At 48.2% G+C, this 22,736-nt stretch overlaps 1 protein-coding gene across 4 annotated transcripts in view; it reads left to right on the top strand.

Moving 5' to 3' along the window:
• LOC107994315 (uncharacterized) overlaps nt 1-22,736 on the top strand; it is a 210,543-nt gene that overhangs the window by 168,512 nt on the left and 19,295 nt on the right. For all 4 annotated transcript variants that reach the window (XM_062074918.1, XM_062074916.1, XM_062074915.1 and 1 more), the window contains one exon: nt 7,510-7,622. In XM_062074918.1, coding sequence (XP_061930902.1) covers nt 7,510-7,622 — 113 coding nt within the window. The remainder of the gene's footprint in view (nt 1-7,509; nt 7,623-22,736) is intronic.

Here is a 22,736-nt window from a genome sequence, read left to right as displayed (position 1 = left end):
TTTCCTTGTTATTCGCTCGGATTGCATCCGACCGAGAGGGGAAATGACGAGTTCTCTCTCCAACATCTTCTCTTCTCGTGTGAAGCGAAGTCAACTTAGGATAGGAGCGGATGGATGTGGAACAATTCGAAAAGCGGACGAAAAAAAAGAAGAAGGAAAAAGAGCAGAAAGAGATCGACGTCACGAGGACAACTCGATCGTAAAATTCGACGTCTTCGAACGAATTCCATTACTGGACCGAATGATTTACGGGACCTCGTCGCCCTCGTCGATATTAAACCGCGTCCGGAATTTTGATGTCCACGTCAAGTTAAACGACTCCTCCGCCACATAATCTCCGTCATTTCACTCTCTCTCTCTCTACCTCTCTCGATGTTTGTACGCCTCCGAGCGATTTCCACAACCCCTGATCGACCTGTACCCGTACACCGAGAAAAAGAGAGAGAAACGGAGAGAAAAAGAATAATCGTCGTCGATTGTTTCCAAAAAGAATTAACGGACCCATCCCCGTCAGAGCCCGCAGATATCTCCGTGAAACTCTCTATCTATTCGTCCCCGCGTTCATATCCGGATGATTTATTCATACATAGTCGGATGATGATTTTTAAGAGAGAGGTCGATACGAGAAGAAAATCGTGGGCCTCGCGTTCGAGAGCTGTTCCACTGACACGCAAATGCGCGGGATGATGCATCCATGGAAATGTTTATGCGGGGGAGTGGGTGGTCGATTTCCGTTCGTCATCGAGGGAGGAGGGTGGAGAGGAGAGGAGAGGGATGCAGCTCGTTAATAAATACGTTTTTATCAACGTATGAACGCGGGCGATCGACGCGCAAATAATCGCGGTCGGCGTTTACGGGAAATCGAGCGAGAGGGGGGCGCAAATTAATCGAGGTCGCGCGTAAAACGTCACGGCGCGAGAGAACAGAACTGTGTCTCCTCCATTCCGAGTGTTGGCGATCGCGAAGGCGAGATTCCATTACGCGCATCAAATATTTATGAGCTGCTTTCCTCGATGGCCGAACGAGAGGAGAAGAAGGAAAATCGTGCGCGTCCCTCCCGACGATGTCGACGAGGCTTTCGCCCTGTCGCGACGAATTCGAGGATAAAAAGGGGCGAGGTGGACGACAACAGGAGGGGAGAGGGGAGAGAGCAGGCTGGTAAATAAACAAGGCAGCGACTTTTCGTTCGATCCTGGGGATAAAAAGGGTTTCTCCCGATCATTCGACAGAGGCTCCGAGTTACTACCGCTCCTCTCCGATCCGACCTTCGTCGTCTCTCGGCTAATCCCGTTCTCTCGGCTGTTTCCCGTGATTCCAACGTGGGGACATCTTCCTCTTTGTCGAAGTCAATTTTTGATAACGTAACGAACGAGTACGCTTGAAAAGTTGCGTATATATGTACGATGTGTATATGTTCTTGTCGCGACGATTCGAAGTTTTGCAGGAGGAAAGAGACGATCGAAAGAAACGATCGATTTGGAATTTTTTTCTCCTCCTCCTCCTCCTCCTCCCGTTAAAAATCGACGGACAGTTGAAAATGTTTCGCAGCCAATTTTCTCTACAAATTACTGGAGGGGGCAAGGATGGAGGGAGGGAGACGGAAACGAGACGCGGGCGGGACAATGGAAAACGAGCGAGCGTGCCGCGTTTTGCCGCGGATAAAAGGAACGATCGATGTCGGGCGGTGATTGGAAAACAATAAAGAAGAAGCGGAATGGAAAAATAACTGGAAAATATTTGCTGGATAAATAGCCGGCCGGTCTGAAACAAAACTGGAGAACGGGGAGAGAGAGCTAGTCTGTTCTAGTCGGCCGATTGCTCGCAGCCAATCTTCGTCTCGGGAAGGGTAGAAAACCCCGGATAGTCTGATTGAAAAAGACTGAAATCGCGAACGATGCAACGCAAGAGTCGCTCGTTTCTTCGACCTCTTCGTCCAAGACTCCCCCCAATTTTTCGTACCTCTCTTAGTACCTGGTTTCCAAGATTTTAACGTCACTGATCGAAAGAAGTCATCGGTGCATCGCTCGCAATAATTTATTACCGATCTACCGGCGATCTAGTGGATTCCGCAGTGGTGCGATTCCCCGTTACGATGGATATACGTCCGCGTATCCGTGACTATCGGCTCAGGGAGAAACGATAGAGAGAGGGGAGGGGAGAGGGAAAAAATGAAACGATCAACGATTCAACGGGGTACGTCGGACAGAATCGTAGCTCTAACGAGACGATTTTCAATAGGACAATTTGGACGAGCGACACGGGAACAAACGCACGGTAAACGTGGCGATCGTGACCCCTCGGGGACAAGAGGAATCGGGCGAGGCAGGCTCGGTTCGGGCGGAATCGGCCTTTTCGTTGCCTCGTTTCGATGCCTCGTAACGATTCGTTACGACGACGAGCCGGGACACGTAAACTCTTGGTAACGCGACGGCGTAACGCATGCAAATTCCCGAACAAATGCGTAATTAGCGTGTCCCGGACCCGCCACCATCACCATCACCGCGTCGACGTGGAGACGTGTCCTGGAATCGTTCGGATCGAGGGGTATATGACGGTGTGTAACGGTGTGTACGCGCGCGCGGAGAGTTGTTAAATCAACGAGAGACGATTCTCGATCGACTCTCCCTCCCCGTCTCTCGCTATTGTTACGTACGTGCCGTTCATGCTAATGTCCCCCCCGCAAATCGAATGTTTTACAGGCTCATGCATGTTCATACGCGCCGGGGGAAACACAACGACGCCCCTTGTCACGCGCATATTTATTTCGAGGCGGCCGAGATTTTCGGCACTACGCCCCGCATTTTCCATTATCCATTATCCACCATCGAGAATCAATTATATCGACCAACAACGATCTCTCCCCTCTTCTCGAATAAACCGCTCGTCGACTGAACCGCGTCGTTGGAATTATACGGGGGAGGAGGCAAGGGAGGGAGGGGTGGCCACCACCACTGGACGAATCCATTAATAACCGGAATCAAGTGAAATTCAAACTGGCCGCCGTTCCGATGCTGAATCACCTGTATGATAAACGAGAGGAGAGGCTTTTTGGAAGGTAGCGACCGTTTTAAGCGGCGTCACTCGCGGTGACGTTAAAATATAGGGGTCGCGAAACCGGGGTTATTTAAATCCCCCTCCCTCGAATGAATGCGTTCTTCCGAAACTCGTCTCGCCACCCTCGAACCAGTGTCGAATACGTGTAATAATATCCTCGGTGTTGGGCCAAGAGGGATCGATCGCCATCGCGCGATATCGATTACACGCGAGGAAGGCCAAGATGCCTGTTCTCTCTCTCTCTCTCTCTCTCTCTTCCACACGGCGGGGCCCTATCGAACTCGCCCCTTTGCCCTGTTGTTCGCCCCATTGTTCGCCGCCCCGGCTTCATTAACCGGGGCACGCTAATTAATCGAAGAGACGGTTGCCAACCGAATCAAGATGGCAACGAAACCGTTTGTTCCCGGTTGAGAACAGCCGAAACTGTGGATCGAAGGCGCCTTTGCGTCGCCCAACCATCTGATATTTCCGTTTCCAGTACGATACTACCGCCTCGCTCGCCACGATTTCGATGCTGATCGCCGCTCGCCTCGTTACTTTCGCGATTCGGAAGCCAAAGGGAGGGACCACAACCACGGTGGTCCCTAATGGCTACGTTTAATCTCCAGCCACACTCTGTTTCGCCGAAATTTACGGCTCTCGATAGGGGAAATTTTCCAAGTTCGCGCTCGGAAAAACCGCCCTCGATCTAATCGCAAATCAAACGGTGTCGAGTAATAACAGAATTGTTTTAATCGGTATACAACGAGTCGTAAACCAAGAGTCATAAAGCGATTGCTTCGCGTATAATACCGGGTTTCTCGAGAATCTCGAGGTAATTTTCACAGCGGGAACGAAAAGCTTTCGCTTAATCGCTCCCTCCACGTTTCTCTCTCTCTCCCTCCCAACATCCGAACGTAACATTTCGAACGCACGCCTCGGCGGTTCACCTGTTAATTGGAAACTGCAACTATCGCGCTCGATTAACGATAATTCGATACGATACGAATCGAGTTGTTCGATCTTTGGATTCACTTTGCGGTGAAATAGTGTTCGCACTGCTCCTATCTTCTTTAAAGTACCGTAATGTACAGTAATATAACGTCGAAATATGGTTATTTGGTGTGTCGAGGGGATACGAAGCAGGTATCTTCGTATATATAATCAGGAGGACGGTAAAGAAATTTCGTATAAATGGATCTCGTATCGCGACGCTGGGAAACAAGTTTTCCTCGTTAAGGTTATACGTTCTTCGCTGGTGGTGTAAATATTATCGTCCGAAAATACGAGTGGCACGAAGAAACTCGTAAAACGCGATAATCCCCCGAAGGGAACACATGTAGAGAGGAGCGAACCTCTCTTAGACGCCGCCATGAACGATCCTCGACCGAGCGAACGCACCAAAGTTTGTCACTTCGCGTCGCAATCTCATCATCGCGGCACATTCCTGAAGCTGGAAAGGATAGGCCGGTGGAAGATAAGCCGTGCCCCGTCCACCGAAACGTCGTCGGAGCCGAGACGTTTACGAGGAATTTCCAGGGACGCGTACAAGGGTTTCGGGGAAATGGACGACGCGCGTCATCCCCGTTGGTCGGAGCCGACAACGCGAACGACACACACGGGAATCGATCGGGTGCCGCTCCTACATATCCTCCTACAATTTAATTGACTCTCCTCACCATTCTAATTGTGCCAACCTTTTCCTTTCCTTTCTCCGCCGTTCCCAGCCGTGCGGGAAAGTTTGAGAAGATTCGAATCTCAAGCACGATCCCGAACGATCTAATCCCGAGAAGAGAATAGGGATAGAAGCATCTTGATTTCGGATAGAGAGTATAATTCAAAAGCCCTTCCTTCTGCTCTCTCTCTCTCTCTCTTTCTCTCGAATTTCCCTCTTTAAGTAGATTACGTCGAGCATTAGCGAGTTTACCGTATTCGAGCAGATAGAGAGAGATTCCCAAAACTATCGGGCAACGGAACAGTCGCGACCCCCTCCCCCTATAATAACATCCGTAACGAAAGGGGAGGGAGAGCAAGTTAACTACGAGACATCGGCGAAATTAATCGACGTTATCGGGTATCGATGAGTGGTGCGGGCTCGTGACTCATTTTCGCGAGGAGGAGATGAGATCATCTAGTGGGGTGGGGGCGGAGCGGGGGCACGCCACCCTTGGCACCCGTCGAGCTCGATGGCCGACGAGATCCCGCTCCCAATTCCATTCGAAACGTACGTCGATCGTTATTACATTTCGTAAAGCCACGCGCGTTTCCCACTATCCTCCAGGATTCCATTAATTGGATCCGGGCTCGGGTTACGGGTTTCTGTTCCACGGTTGCTGAATCAGAGCAACGGTGTAAGTAGAGCGCGTGCAACGCGCCGGAAACCTATGGTTTCCCCACCGAAGGGGAGAAGTAACATCCCTAACGTCGCAGGCTTATAACAGTCTTTGTCGCGCGATTCGATCTTCTTCGACAAGGCTAATGTATGTTTTTTTTTCTTTTTGGGTCTGTCTACTGTTTCTTTCTTCTCGCGTGCCTTGGAAGCTTCATCAGGGGGAGGAGGGTGAGATGATTGCTCTTTTCGTGAGCAACTCGTTCGGCCACGCGTCTTTGAAGGCCTATGAACGCGAGAAACGGAGGAAGATTCCTAGCTTCTTTCCTTTTCTCGCTCGTTTCGCGCAAATTCTCCATTTTCCAAAAAACAAAAAGGAAAAGAAGGAGTAAGAGGAGACGGTTGCCCGCAGTCTCGCGGTTTTATCGAGCACACGGGACGTCGCCTCCCTTAGGAGCCGCTTGGGTTTCCGATAAAGGCGAGAGCCGCGGCTCGGTCACAGCGAAGAGGAAAGCACCTCTCTCGATTCCTCTCCTGCTTTCGTCGTCTTTGAAGGTATGAACTCTCGCGTCGCATCGCATGTACGCGTGAAACGAAAAAAACGACTTTGTTCGACGAGGGACAATGAGGGTTGAGAAAAAAGGGAGAATCTCTGCATCTCCCGAAATCTCGAGAGGAGGAAATCACGTTCCTCGAGACGATACATCATAGTCGGTTGGCTTTTATTTCCCGTATTCCTTCTTGGCAGCCGGAAAAACGCGTGTCGAGAAAGTGGTCGAGAAATAAGGGTGGGGAAGAGCTCCGTCTAGCTCTCCGGATTGCTAAGCTCTCCGGCTGAATCCATTAGCTCGCGCCCATTAATAACCCCCGTAATGATGAGCGATGAGCCACGATGAGCGAGGAGGAAGAGAGAATCGTGGCCAACTCGTTTCGAGCGCGACCGAAAAGGGTTGGTTGGTGCTCGACTTACGCCGCGATTTCGTCGAGACGCACACGCTCGTCAACGAGGGAGCCTTTGATAAATACTGCTTTCCTTGGACACCAGCCAAACTTGGGCGGCGTAGCGCGATACTCCACCATCTCTCTCTCTTTCCCCCTTCTCTTCCGGAGTTCGACTTAACGGGGATAGCGTAGCCTACTGGAGATGGATCTGGAACTGGAGAGGTCCGCGGCTATCTGTGCATCTTTCTTTCCACGAAACGTCCTGGACGGAACGATCGTTGAAATTGAAAATAGAATTTTCCACGGTCGCAGAAAAGGAGGGGTGGGGAAGCCGTGGATCGTAATGTTGGTCGATCGAGGTTGGCCCCTCGCCAACGCATCCCCGAAACATGGACGAGTCGAGGATAATAGGGAAGGGAGGAGGGAGAAGGGGTGTGTACGAAGGCGGGGCGGCGGTTTATCGGATACCGCGTTAAATCGGCAGTCCCAAAGCGATCTTCCTTTGAATCCATCTCCCTTTTCACCCGCGTCTCGCGCCTCAGGTAAATGAGTCTCGCGCTCACAATGCCTCGGTCGATCGATCGATCCGCGACAATGGGCCAGGCCGGGGATGGGACGGAAGTTTCACCCTCCCCTTCCCCTACCCATGCGAAAATCACTTTTCCTTTTCACGGAAGGGGTGAACGCTCGACACCCCTCCTCTCGACGCCTCGTGGCGCAAGCCAAGCACGTGTCGAACCGTGATACGAAACGTTTCTCTCGCGAAAATGACACATCGTTATACGATTAATCCTTATTTTCACGTCGCAAAAGTTCTCGTAAAGTGACGATGGTTGAAAAGCGAACACCGATCTTTCGAATCTTCGTGACTCCACGCGAAGTCGGCGCGGGTCGATAACGAACTACTGGTAGAATTATTATCGATCTTAAGTTCTTCTCTATCGCGAATTCCTAAAAAGTTTTAACGATAGTGACGGAGTTCGTTGGAGCGGATCGATTAATCTGAACGATGCGGCGCTTTCTCGGTGCACGTGCTCCCAATGTTGAATCGTATTCAACATTGATACGAAACGTTGATGGAACCGAAGGCGGACACCGAAACCTAGAAATTAGAATATGAATAGTGAACGCAACCGGATGAATTATATATTCGGTAATGATTGGAACAATGAATCGTCTAACGAAGGATCTTCCTTGTTTTCCAGATGATCGATGCTTCGTACCACACGAATCCATCGCTTCAAAGCACCGCCCTCATCATCACCTGCGCGGTGGTACTTCTGCTGATGGCAGCGATCGTGTCCGTCGTTTTTTGGAAGTGAGTGCTCAATTTTTGTTAATTTATCAATAATAATAAGACAAGCGATTATTACTTGGAACGTGAAACGGACATTGGATAAAATAAATTGCGACGAGAAAAGAATCGATCAAAAAGGATACACGCGCGTGTAAGACGGGAGAATGAGGAAGAGGGAAACGTATAAAAGTTTGATTGTCGTGTATAAAACTCTGCGGGGTCGTGGCGGACACCGTGTGACATCGTGGTAATAAAGACTAGGTTTCATTCCGAGCGGACATCGTAACGTTCGGGGTTCTCGAGGTCGATCGGGTTGTAACCATATTTCAAAGGTTCGAGTGGCTATTTGCAGTTGGAAGGAGGGACAGGAAAAAGGCTGGTAGACACTTGGATGGAAAAAAGAAGGAGAAAAAAGGGAGGAAAGAAGAAGGAAAGAAAAAACGAAGGGAAGAACGCGTCATTGGCATTCTAGCGGTCATTAAATTGGCCAAAAATAGGCCATTTCGCATCACCGTTCTGGCGTGTAAATGACATCATTGCCTCTTTACGACCAACTTCCGGAATCCTTCCTTGTTTGGCCCCGTTCGCCTCGTAGGAAGTTAGATAACTGCACGTTACGGGTGCATAGGAAAAATGAATCTTAATGCGTACAGGAAGCGAAGGTGATTGTTATTCTGGTGAACGGTTAATTATCCTAGAATAAATCGTACCGTTAGAATCATCTAGCGTTGCTCTCTGCTTAACGGTTAAAATATATGTACAGGATGATTCGTGACTTTTAGCACGAATAATACTTATTTACCGAAGAAGAGAAATTTAGTATTTCCGAACGAATACTTATAATTTTGAAAGTTAATTTTATTTTTAAATCTATTTTTAATTCTTTTAATAAAATTCAGGCCTGAACGGAATTTAAAATTTTCACAACGCAAATAATTAATCATACATTTTATATATATTTACTATAAATGAACGATGAAATTCCTGGGTGATTCTTTGACAAAAATATAAGAAGAGATAGAACAACGCATATAAAGAGAAGAAATAGACTCCAGAACAGAATTCTTGTTTTTTTCTTAATCGTTGCATATAAATTCGATTCTATATTCCATCGAGAAAAATCACCTCAGAGTCTCGATCACAAGTTTTCTCAAGATTCGGAGCAAGACGGACAAAGGAGCAAAGAAGTGAAGGAAATAAAGAGAGTTTAGTAGCTTAAATTAGCCAGAAATAGGGCATTGAAAAGAAATCGGGCGTGCGTTACGCATCAGCAGCAAGAGAAAGAAAGAGAGAGAGAGAGAACAGCGTTACACTGATAATCTCCGACACGATGGATGCGCACAGCTCCCTCCTCCCCCTTTTGTGCCCGCGTAAGCACAACTTGGCCACGATCGAGCCTCGTACCGCGGAAGAAATATGCATCCACCGCAGAAACGCGGCTCGAAGATTTACAAGTTCGCCCGAGTTCCCTCTGTTCGGACATTGTCTCTCTCTTTCTCGTTGCTTTATAACACTCGTGGCGGTAAAAAATGAAATACGACGGGAGAAAAATGGTCGCAGGGGATTGGCCCTGCCACGATACCATCCTCGTCTGCGAAGAAGGTAGAAGGTTTCGCGCGACAACGCGTGAAATTTTGTTTAAATCCAATTTAAAAGCGTTTCTTAAAGGTTTTCCTAATGCGTGCTTTTGAACCAAAAATTCTCTTAGATGGATCAATCGAGGATCGAAAGGGTTAATTCGCGAATCTATGAATTTCATCAGAGGAAATTCAAATCAGGTGAAATTCCCACGGTTCGAAAACGAACGATAAAGATAAATAATCGTGCATGGATCGGGGGAGGGAGGCGGTGGGATGAAAAACTGGAGAACCTGGCAAAGAGGCAGCGACGACTAATTTCACGTGCGCCACGGGAGCCAGAAAGGCACGGGCGATCGATGATGCGACGATCGATGAACTCCGGCTCCGTGGTAGGATCGGCACCGTGCCAAGACGATTTTGGATCGCACAGAGGCCCGTATTCAGGATCCACCGTGTCGGCGTGTCGTATATTTTTATCCAGGCAAGCCTCTCGAAAGGTCCGCGCAGGTCGTGACAATGCCGACCCTGTCCTGCTCCCCTTTTCCAACCGGTTATCGTACGATCGTTATCGCTCGCTCTCGAGCAGGCTATCCCTTGTAATAATTCGTCGTGTCGCGTTACCTCACGCGTTTCTTCCCCTCCCTCGTATCTCATTCGTCAAAATTTCCCTGAAATTTGACTCGATAGGAGACCAACTTCTTTCTTTCTTCTTTTTTTTTTTTTTTGCATCGCTACTTCTTATTCCAAGGGTCGGTCGATCGTGGATAATTTGTTTGCCGGTTCTAGAGCGACGTCTGTTTGCACAACCGAGTCCCTGTGTGTAGTCCTTTTTTTTTTCTTCGGTTTATCGTAATAGCCGACCATTATCGTGGCCCACAAGCGTAGTAATCTCAAGTGTTACCGGCTCTCTCGATCTCAAGATCTCGGTTCTTTGTGGGTGGTACACCGCTCTTCCTCGAGCGGTTCTTCCTCTTCTTCTCTCGGTTCGACGGCGAACGGCCTGGTGTCCTTTGCACGCCGCGCCTTGCACGATCCTGGTCCTCGCGGAGAAACGTGTACGCGTGTACTTCCTCGTGCGATAAACCTTGCAATTCTATTGAGCACATGGAGAATTCGTTCGACGACAATTCTTAGGTTTAGTTTATTATTAATCGTGGTAACAAATTTAGTGGAGAATGTCCGGTTTTGTGGTCGGTCTAGTTGGGTATTATTTTTGACCTCCTTGCTTCATTTTCCCTTTGAGACGCACGATTGTTACGTCAATTGTATAATTGGTATCAATGCTTGTTGTTACACCGAGTTGCATCGGAACGGTATCGTGGGCTTGTTACGTGTCTATAATTAATTTGATCGATAAATAATTATTGAAGATTAGAAATTCGCAAACATTTATTACCGCGTAATGTATTCATATTATTCGTAGTTACGATTTCAAAAACATTTCAATCCAAATTCGAAGAAATATTTTTACTTTTTCGAAATTATATTCGACGTTTATTTTTCTTTCATTATTGTTATACCATCATAAACAATTTGCAAATTATCTCTTCCTTTAATAAATTTATCGAACCAATTAATTATAAAAGAGTAATGAATTCACAATTTTGCCCGATACTGTGCGCGTACGCGTATTTATAATCGGCATACTTGTTGTCTATTTTTGAATGGCACGAATCGTTCAACTCATCGTTGCTAAACGTAACAATTCCATCGTGCTCGAGTGCTATCAAAACTACCGAAAAAAGAAATAAATAAAAAAAGAAAAAAAATGAATCACAATTTTTGGAAAAAAAAAAATTTAATCGAAACGATGATATTCGATTACGTCGATTAATAAATTTGTCGGCGATCGGTTCGTCCGAGAGAGACACTTCTATCCGTGTCCTACTCGCGTTTAAAACAACAGTGTCGAATTATCGCGAATTGGCTCGAACGATTGCGACGATGGCGCATCGGGTCGGGCAGGAAATAGCATCGCAGCCGAGGGGAAGAGAGAGTGGCGAGGATGGAACGAGCGTGTATCGCTCCGACGGGACGAGGATAGACCGAAGAGATGGAAGCCGAACACGGCTCTGATTAGCATACAAACTATGCGTGGTCGTGTTGGCTTGCCCGGAACGATTCTCTCTTTCCCTCTCCGTACACTACGCTTCTACAACTCGTGCGAGATCGTGATTAAAAAGACACGCGCGATTTCGATCTTCGTGGGCGAATTTTCCCTTTCACGCTATGGAAAGGGAAAATGTTGCAACCGTTTCACGCCTAGAACAGGCTTTTGTATCTCGTCATTCGATACGATCTTCGATTTAACTTGGGGGTAGAAACGGCTTGTTGGTTATATCATTTTACGATTGGAAGAAAAAATTCGAATTCGAATATCCTTTGTTTATGTTATGTTGGTGGATAAAACGTATTTCTTCTCGGTAATCCGAGAATGGCTGCTATCCAGACACACCACCACCACGACGACGACGACGACTCGGTTTCCATTTCCCCTCTAGATTCACCTTTCCTCCGATAAATATTCCATATTCCGTCGGTGAATCGATAGCAAAAATTTTCTCAATAATAGAGTGCGCGTTGCAGGAGCAACACGTATACTAATAATAGAAGAAGAAACGAGTTTGTTACCGGACACGGCGATCCCCGATAATTTCCATTCCAGCGCGATGTCGTTGACCGAACCTCAACCCCCTTGTCCCTACCTATTATTGTTGCATCGGCCTTGTCTCACGCGGAAACGCATTCCACGGATGATCGTTGGAGGATCGTATCCGATAACCGCGCGGAACGGTGGTCCCTTTTTCTCCCGTTTATTCTCCTTATCCCGGAAAAGAGAAACGGCTCGGTGGAGCGAGCATTAAAATCTGAAAGAAATGCCTCCGTCGAAGCATGGCGAGCAGACGTGGAGGAGGTTCGGGGCGGAGATCCCACGGCCTTTATTTAACCGTCACCCTTCCCACGATGCTCCCGGCAATACCTCTTCGCCTAATCTAACCCATATTTTTCACCGTTTCGCCCGACTATCGACCTCCCCTCCCCTCTTTTGCTCACCTTTTCTGCGGTAACTATCCCTTACGGGATAGAACCGCGTCTAGACAGAAGCTATCCTCGAAAAACGCCTCCATTCCGCGGAAACGTTTCGACGTTGCGTTCAACGACCGCCGAATCTCTTCTACCTGGAGAAAAAACCTTGTTTCATTCCGGTGTTGAAAAAGAAAAAATTAATACTCTTGTAGTTTTTAAGAAGAAGAAGAACAACGCTCGAGTGTTTAACACTGAGCTTAACTCCATTAAATTCCACCCTCTCCATCCTGTCTCCATCGTCGCGTAAATCGATCTATGGACACGGAATTTTGAATTACGATCCGCGAAGCGGCTCGCAGAAGGCAATATTAATCCTCTATCGGATTAGACGTTGCCTACTTCCTTCTCCCTCGTCGATAACTAATGTTCACTTTCACGGCCTTCGTTCCCTTGGAGCGGATCTCGTTGGAAATCGGATTTAAAGAGGGGTCGTGCGCGAGGGGTAAAACCTTTCGGCGAAACGAACCCCATTCCCCCTTCTCCCTCCTCTCTCCTTTCGACGACGTGCGTACTCGTTGATCCGAATGTTCGATCCACCCAGAAGGCAGAAATTGCACGCTCGGCAATAACGATAAACATGGAGGGAGCGAGGTTGAATCCGAGGTTGATACACCACTCGTGGAAGGAGCGGAGGAAATGGTCGGTTCGACGATATTTTTCAGTTGCGCGGGCGTTACTTACGTTCCACTTGCCGTGGCACAGATTCTCTCAGACACGATGCGAATTGGTAAGAGTAAGAGGAAAGCCCACTCCCTCTTTCCCTTCTCCCTTTCTCCTTTTTGGCCCGCGCTTTGTCTCCGCGAGCCGCATTCGGGTCAGAACCGCGGGACGCTTTAACCATCTGCATTGCACGCAGACCACTTCTTCCACGCTCTCTTCGTTTCTCGCGACTCGGCGCGAGTTTCAACACAGCTTCGACTCGTTGTTGTACGCGCGATGCCCCCGGTTATTTCGCAAACAACGCGGTCCCCTTTCCATTTCTCCGTGGAAATCCGATTATGGCCCATGGTCCATCGTCGCAGCGCGCGAATTTTCTTCCTTCGATTGCCGAGAGAACGATACCATATTTATTTACTCGAATATTTCGCGAATTCACTCTCCTCGTTATATATATATATCTCGGGCAAAGGGGTGGAAAATTTGAAGGACAATATCCGAGACTGAAACACTAATGGAGAAACGTAATGGAGAAGAGAATTTTCTTCCTTCAATTGCTGAGAGAACGATATCAAATTTATTTATTTCGAATTTTCGCGAATTCACTCTCCATCCTTATATATATATATATATATATCTCGGGCAAAGGGGTGGAAAATTTAAAGGACGATATCGGAGACTGAAACACTTGCGATAATGGAGAAGCATATCTTTCACGTTACGAGCAATTTATCCGTTAAAAAAAGGGAAGGAACTATCAAAGCGGAGAAAGTTGTAGGAAAATGTTGCAAATGTTTGTTCGTAGGGGTGAAATTTCAGATAGATGAGTTTCGTTGCTCCCTTACCTTGACATTTTCGAATTTACTCCCTTATATCCCTGTCTGGGTCACGAGATCCCGCCTCGTAACTCGCAAGGACCGTAAGGATGTCGCGGAGTCGGTGGTGAAAAATACTCTCGCTCGGGGTGACGCTTCGGGAGGGGGGTGGAAACGCGGGCGCACAATAGCTAGCAATTATGTAGAGTGGCCGGTGTCTGGGCTAGACTCCGGTCTAGTTCCGCACTCCGCCTCGCGGGTCGTCTTCGTTTCCTTCGGTTTTGCTCGGCGACGACGACGACGACCGGCAGTCGTTGCGAGTCGTCGCTTGTTAACGTTGCGCCTCGGGTGTCTTTGGGAGCGTAAGTACGCTTTCCGCTCCTTTCTTCCGCCTTCTTTCTCGCGCGCGCGCCATCCATCCCACCCCTCCATTCCGCCGGGGGAGGGCGGAATCCTGGTGCACGGGCGGACAGACATTGGTAAGAAGTGCACGTGCAGAGGAAAATCGCGGGATGCACTTACGGATATTACCGAGGAACGCAGCTGGTGTAAGAAACGGGGCGAAACGTCTCTCGAGAAAGACCCGACTCCCCTTGGAATTAAATCTTTCGGGATACGTATTTACGCTGCGGCGGTGCAAAGCTTCGTTGCCGATTTTACCTCGGATGGTGAAGAGGAAACATCGAGTCGAGATGAAATTAAACGACGAAATATATATGTAACGTTCTCTCTCTCGTATTCGTTCGATAGCTCGAATTGTGATCGAAATGCGGGGGACGAAAATCCTCGCCATATTCGTGTTAAAACTACTTTTATTCCTTCCTTCGCGATTTGTTTTCGGATTAATTTCTCCGCATCGCGCTTTTTTTAAATCTTTGTTACCCTTTTTCGAACCTCGATTTTCTTCTCCCACGATTTTGTTCACTTACGTTTGTTTTCGAATTGCTATCAGGAGCATCGTTTGAAATTATTCTCGATTCATTCGATAACACAGGGGACGAAAATCCTCGCCATATTCGAACTACTTTTATTCCTTCCTTGGCTTGTTCTCGGATTAATTTGCCACTTTCGCCACATCGCGGTTTTTTAAAAACTCTTTTCCGCATCCCTCGCTTTTCCTCTCCCTCCTGATTTTCTTCACTTACGTTTGTTTTCGAGGTTGGTTGCAATCAAGGGTCCATTGTGACCGGTCTCGGGAGAGGCCATTAGAAGACAGACGGTCGCGGAACGCAGCCAAGTCCGGTTGCACGCGCGTAAGCGCCGCGTCGAGCCGGCGCATCCATCACGATAATTTCGGCCAAAGTCGGATGATGCCGCGTTCGGGGAACAGTGAATCATGCTCGTTGTTTCTGCATATATATATATATATATATATATATGCATATATACGTGGCAGCGGATACGTGCAAGGGGGAAACGGTAGGTCCATGGGTAATTTAACCCGTGCAAGCCCTGAATGGGTTATAATTGGTGATGACAGGCCGTCAGGAGCAAGGAGGCAGCATTGAACGCGGCGAAAGTGTCGCCCTCGAGGATCGTCGCAGACAGACGTCGGAGACAGATCCAGTCTTGATTTCTATCTACGTGTTGGTGACGTCGATTCAAACGAGAGGAAGGTGTCGCGGAAGGTTACGATCCCTTGAGCTGCTTGTCATTTTCTAGACACGGAGCTGTAATCGAGGTGTAATCGTCCCTGGCAACGGCTCTTTCTTTCGTCCCCAACTTTCTCCCCTTGATATTCGAATCCAAACTCCATTTACGTTTCGATCGACCTCGAGAAAAAAACGAGAGGATCGTCCGATTCGATCGAGTAAGTCGGTTAACAGGGTTAATCCGTGGATCTCGCTGGCCACTCGATGCTCCTTTGCATCCGTCGCTTGGATTCCCGTAGCGTTGCATTCCGACAGTTTCCTTTGTAACCGTAGTCCTGGCCCACTGTCGGATTCCTCCTTCATTGGTTACGCGACTAGACATAATTCCATTCTCGCCGTGATATGTCTGTGAATGCAGGCTGAGAGACCCGGCCAGGGTCTCTCAAATCACACTCTGAATCCTCGAAAGATCGGGAAATTGTACCCGAAATTGGAGTCGTTTTAAAAATTGAAAGAATGCGAATGAACCTTGCAACTCGTTTACGCGATCCTGTCGAATCCTCCTCTCTCTCTCTCTCTCTCTTTTAACTCAATCGTAATATCGGTATAAACGGAATGCATACGCGCGAATGTATTGTAAACTAGAATAGACGCGAGAGTCCCTGACCGGGAGTAACGTTGAAGGGAGATGCGGCGGACTACGTCCTCCTAATCCCACAGCCACCATTGCAGTTTCACAGCCTGGGATATTACCCTAACTGGCTATAATTACGTCATCGTCATTGTCTCTCCTCGCGTACATCGACGTTGAATACCAGACAACTCGAGCCAACCCTTCTCTTCCTCCTCCCCGCAACTGCCCCTCCACCTCCGCGCGCCCGGCTCATTTGCAAGGGGCAGTGACTCGTTTCCACAGGCATAAATGCCTCGGTACCCGCGGATTTCCACCGGCGCTCGCCTCGTTTTCACCCCTCTGTCGCAACCGAAATTGTAACCCCTCCCTCTTTCCCTTGTTTATTCCCGCGCACCTGTGACTCTTGCGGCGTTCGCCCCATTCACACAGGGTGGGCAGGGGAGGGGCGGGTGAATGTGTGTACCCGCCTCGTTACGTTTTCATTCGTGAACTCGACGATTTCGCGCTGCCGGTCGTTCACCCCGCCCGCGACTTTTTTGTCCGGACTCGGCTTTTTCACGACTCGCGTAATTGGGGGGAAAAGAAAATCGCGAAACACGGAGAGAGAATGGTGCGCGCGCGAAACACACGAAAGGGGGAAGAGTCGTGGAGTGGCGCCTCGTGAAAGAAGAAAACCTCTCCTCCTATTCCGCAGGAATAGGAAAGCGGAATAGGCGTCACGACGATTGCGCATGTAGGCTAAGGTGCTCGAGATTATTATCTCGCACTCGTGGTGCTTGAGCGGGAGACGAGAGGGTTGGAAATCTGTGTTTAATCTTTCCTGGGAAACGGCGCACGGTTTATTCAACTGGGGCTAAGCTAACGCGTAACATTGTCGCGTGGTATTTGTACGATTATCAAATACGATTATTTTCCTCGCGGTTCTTTCACCTGCGCGAAATAACGAGTGAAATGAATTTATGAATTTGCGAGGGAGGAGGAAAGTAGACCTTTCTTCGAAGGTTCAAAGGAAATAATTAGAAAAAGGGACAGTGTGGAGGAGAGTGGACGGAATAAAATCTTCGTTTAAATAAATCCGACGGGGAGAAGAACTCTCCCCTCTCTCTTTCCTCCATTTCCGCTCCTTTTAACTTCATAACTCAGAATATTTGAATAAGCGAGTCTCGTCCAGTCCATTTTTCGAATCACTACGTGTTACAACATTCGTATACGTATATAATATAATTCTTGGCACCAGTTCAAATAACAGGGACTTGGCTAGAGTTGGTTTAATCCAAAGCAAAGAAAAAGAGATAAATCACCCAAGGTAAAACTTCATTAACCAATAAATAGACGTCATATATATATATATTCACATATATCCAGAAAGGAGAGGAATTGATCCGACGGAGAGGGATTCGATCACGGTCCATCCGAGGGAGGACCATCCATATTCATGGACATATTCAGGGATATATCCGTGGAGATGGCGAGGAGGGGTTTAGGAAACGCTTAGGCCAGGATGTTGTATGCACGATGGTATTCGTCCGCGTGCATATCTCGCGCGGAGTGCACGCTCCGCCGACGTGAATAGGCCATCCTCCACACTCGTGTGTTAATACAGCGGGGGAGGAGGCGCGCGCTCCCCGTTAATATCCGAGCCGACCTCACCGCCGTCGATTAGTCGGCCCCCTCTAATGCGACGTTACGCCGGTAGTTGCGCTATGTCGAATATGCGAACCGCACTCGAGGGAACCGCCGCATCCGTGATAAGGGAGGAGGCCAGGGAGAGGAGCGGATCTTGCCGGACCGCAGAGTCTTGTGTCGGCCGAGCCCAATGCCCTTGCCACGTATCCCCTGCATGTCCGTAATCCGCTCGCCTCCGAGTCTTGCGCAATTGCATTTCGCGAATTATTGGCGTATCGCCGCCAATTTCGACCCTCCTCCCCCTTTCCCAAGTGGAGGAAACAGAGACAGGACGGAGGGCGAGGCCAAAACCACCGTCTTCCGGCGGAGTGGAATTCCTTCGGGTATTGGAGCCGTGGAGGAGGTCTGCCTCCCTCGGTTCCCCTCCAATTAGACAGGAATGGTGGTTCGTCGTATCTCTTATTGCGAGTAGACGATCGGGTAGACGAGCAACAACAAGAAACAACTCGAGGAGGTTTAAACGCAACGAGTTTAGGGAGGTGATTTTCGATCGAAAATCAAATCGGGGGTAATAAATGAAAGGAAAGGGAGGATTCATCAAGGGGATATAGAGAGACGGGTTATACGTTGGCTTGGTGTACACAAGTAGCCGAGTAACGAGTTTATTCGATTTAGATTTGGTAATATATAGGACGTTGATTAACGGTAGTTGCCGGTTGCGAATCGCCGGAAAATTGGCATTTGTCGCGCGCACGTTTACGCGGACCGCAACTGCGCGACAAATGGAAATTTGACGGGGAGTAGTTCTTTGGCAAGTTACTGATTCAATTAATACCGTTGCGCCGGCTTCGAATAGAATTCGATTACATCGCTGGTTGTGCAGCTCATTGGCGGCGATTGCGGGGGATGGAATACGGTGGAAACCGGGGCCCCGATCTAACCAAATTATTAAAATTATCCCCGGGGACAAACCGTCTCTCGAACGAACAAAGATGGAAAAATCGGGGGCAGTTTCATAAACGGAATTACGTTAACTAAAGCGACGGCGAGATAAGGACGAGAAATCGAATCGAATTCAAACTCGGCTAAAGCATCTTCTCGAGGAGGCATTCGCGTTCTCGTTGATGCACCACTCGTCTTCCACATCCACATCCGATATACTCCCCCGATTTACTGCATTTCTCCGCCTGTCACGGAAAAAATGAAAGGCAGTCGTGGCGACGCGATCCGCGGTTGTGCGATACCGTTTTTGCGAACCGGTTTTCCCATCTAACATTGTTCCCCCGCTCTGATAAACTCTCGACGTTTAAATCGTTTCCGCTTTTTGGGTTAATAACTTGTTTCAACAATGTCGAAAATGTCGGGATTTTCCGGGGAGTGTGCTCAAGAGTACAAAGCGATAATTCCGCACTCGGCCTCGAGAGGGTGACGATTCGCGGAGAGAGAGAGAGAGAGAGAGGAGGGGGAGAGGAAAAGATGGTGAAGATAAAAATTCTCGACGGGACGAGTTTAAGGGTCCGTGATACTCGCGAGCCTCTTAATCTCTTCTCGTCGCTTTAATTATTCCCTCACGTAGCAATAATGAGAAGCCATAGCAGCCTGTACCTGACCTCGTTCAAAGGAGATCGTCATTTAGGCCGGATGCCCTCGCGGATGCCGACCGAGGGACGGACGGAGAAGGAAGATCATTTAGAGGTGATTTACCTCTGTTGCGGCGCGTCCAACTTGCTCTCTCTCTCTCTGGTTACGGTCTATTTAGTAATCTCAAGAAATACAAGCGACTGAAACGACGTCGAGAGGGAACAGCCCATCTCCGCGTCTCTTACTTAAATTAATTTCGCGAATTTACGTTCGAGGAGGGAGGGCACTTACGCTTCGTCGTGCGCATATTTGAAAATCGAATCGAGCGAGGTAGAAAAGAAATAAATCGAATCAAAAATTAAATTTCCATTTCTCTCGTAATAACAATCGCGTAGAAAATTGGAACGGGCCGATTTCTTCTCGATCCCCCTTCCCTGCAACGATCAACATCCAGGGCGCGCAACAAAAGTCTAAAAAAGAGAGGGAGAGGGAAAAGAAGAGAGGCGCGCAAGAATAACGAGTCTCCAAGCATCGTGGCGGGAAATAAAATAAAACGGATATTAAAACTGGCGAGAGCTAATTTCCTCGCCTTCCCAAGAATAATACCCATCTTCCTTTTCCACCCTCTTCCTCTTTCTTTATCCTTCTTTCTCCCAATTTTTCCCCTCTTATCGGGCCGCTAAGCCATCCATCGAACGAACGCCTCCTGAATATTCAGCGCGAACCGGAATCAGAGAGAATGCTCTCTCCGTGATCGAAGGGACAAAGGTGATGCAATAGAGAGAGAGAGAGAGGGAGAGAGGGAGAGGAACGAAAGGGTGAAAGGAGGGTGGATGAGCAAATCGAATTCGAGGCTCGAGCTTGACGAGTGACAGGCCGTTGAACGCACGGTGCAGATGCGATTAAAGTCTGCCAGAACGTCAACGTGATGCTCCTGAAATATACGAATTCCCTTCCAACGGCCCTTGACCCATATCCATCCGGACAGGGAGATTGAATCGTTCCTCGTGAAATTCCATCTAATCCGACGGCGATAAAAATCGATTCCCCCTCGTTGATATGCGCTATATGGATTTTTATTAATTTCCTTTCGAGAGGAGGATCTTCTCACCTCTGGCGCCGACTATATATATAAAGCGCATCGAAGGAAAACAGGGGATCGCGCGAGGAATAGGAAAGGAGGAGAAAACCGTAATACGCTATTCACAATTCCGAAAGAAAAATTCCGTTCTCGTTAAGTTTCCGTAAAGAATGCTGGTCGATCGAAAGGAGAAAGTGGTGTCGCGAAAGAACTCGTCGTGGCCGCAATCTCAGCGTTCTTCATCCTTCGAAATCGGAGGATGATGCTCCTTCGGGACGTAAACGGTAATCGGATACCTGGAAACGTACGAGCTGGACATCCGACACTGCATCCATATAATATCGTCAATGCTTTTAGCCACGACAAACAGTGACCTCTTGCTCCCTGCTTCTCGATCATCCGTTTCTCGCTCCCCTCGAAAATACCATGGATATTTCGAGTTTCTCGTTTAAGTAGAACGGTCTTGAGTCTTGTCTCGAGTGCCTCGAAGAAGATTGGTCGATGTTCTCCTTTATCAAAAGAAAAGGAAAAAGAAAAAATCGAAGATCGGTCGAATTCGATTAAGAAGCGGAGTGGTTCCAGCAGCGGCTCAACTTGGTCAAGATAGATATCGGATAGATATCTATCTCGAAACGTTATTGCCGTCAAAGGATCCTCCACCACATCTACGTGCCGATTTTCTGGTAATGCATAATGTGGTTGGCGCGCGCCAAGTGGGATCCACTCGAGGGACATTGTACAACTTCAGAGACGTCTGACGTGACTGCACACCTTCCCCAATCCCCCAAGTACCTTTGAAGTCATTACGACGCCATCCTCCGTCCTTCGTCCCCCTCCTTCTACCTCCCTCCCCCTCTCTCTCTCTTCCAACTCGAATTCGCCAGTCTCAGTCAGAAACGGCTGGTTAATCAAGCTCCGTTTCACTTACTAACCCACCTAACCACCCTTCCTCTTCCTAGTATCTCTTCCTTATTCGCCGACGCAAACTCTCGTCCGCCAACTTCCCCGCATCTTCAATGACCCTCGAACCAGCCTACCCTTCTATCGGATTAGTCATAGACCACTACGTTTCTTCCTTGTGAGAACACGGCCTTCCTTTGAGGGATCGAATCGAATGGTGGAATAGATAAAGATCGGAGGAAAAAAATTGTATTACATCCGCGGCGAGATTGAGCAGAACGCGCAAAAGAACAAGCGAGGAAGGAATCCGTTGACGTTTAATCAACGATTTTTGCGGCAACGCGAAGAGAAGAGCGGTGGACGATGCTCATTAGGTAAATCCGAGGAGGGAGGGGAAGAAAAAAGGAAGAGGAAGAAAAGAGGAGGGGGTAAACTCGGGCGCGGAAGAAACAGGGCTCGGCGCACAAATTTATTCGTAAACTTTCGCAATTTAAATGTTCGCGGTGTTTCAATCAAGCGGCGCGCGTTGCGGCACGTGCACACCTGCACGCGCGCCTACACTGTACATACACCTCTCCCTCTCGAGAGATTACTTTCTTCCCCCGTTTAGACTTTCATCGACTCCCCTAACCTTTTTCTCGGCGGGCACAGATTCTCGCGTCGGCGCGTTAAATATTAAACGGCATCGCGATATCCAGCCTCGTTCTTTCGAACAACTTCGAACAGCTTGGAAACCTTCGAGCCCGAAATTCGAATTTTTTTCTCGATTCTCTTCTCTTAGTTTCAAGAACCGTTGGTTGGTTATATATATATAAAAGAAAGGAGGGAAAGATTCGCGATTTTCCACAGCGACCTTTGTCCCATCCATCGAGTTATCTAACCATCGTCGGAGAAAACGGCGGTTCGGGTCGTTGCACGTTGCCATCCCGTTCCTATAAAGGGATCGTCCATGCATGGATGATTCTCCGGGGAGAGAGGTACGGAGACGGTTGAGGAGATCCGGATCGGTTGGTGGCCGATAACCAAAGCGTGGGAGGTCACTTGACCGGACGGAAATAATGCCTCCGCTATGCTAACCCTTGCTGATAACGGTGTGTACCGTTCCACGGTGGCCGCGATAGCGGCAAAACAATATCCCTGCTTGTACAAACAGGGCTGTGTGGATGGGGGTTGGATTTGGTTTTGCGCCACGGTGTTGTATATATATATATATATATCGCGTCGTGCCCACCGAGATAAATCGACGGGATTTATGCTCCTCCTGAAGGGGCCCATGAACAACTTTGAAGGTTGATAAATCGTCTGCATGATCAAGTTTCTTTTTTTTTTCCCCCTATTAATGGATATTTTGTATTCGAGGAATTTTTTTAATAAGAGATTTACGAGATTATTTTTCGATCGACCGTGGCTCGATTCAATTTTCTATGTGGATGTAGCGTTATATATATATATATAAAACTTGCTCGAGCTCGAAAAAGGATAGAGATAGGGAATATATAGTATATATTCAAGAATAGCAGGAAGGGAACGATATTACCGACCGGGAAGAGAGAAGGAATAGAGAATCCAGCGGGTGGATGGA

Source organism: Apis cerana, linkage group LG5 (assembly GCF_029169275.1).
Source record: "Apis cerana isolate GH-2021 linkage group LG5, AcerK_1.0, whole genome shotgun sequence".
Taxonomy (NCBI): Eukaryota; Metazoa; Arthropoda; class Insecta; order Hymenoptera; family Apidae; genus Apis; species Apis cerana.
This window is presented reverse-complemented; position numbering and strand designations above follow the sequence as displayed.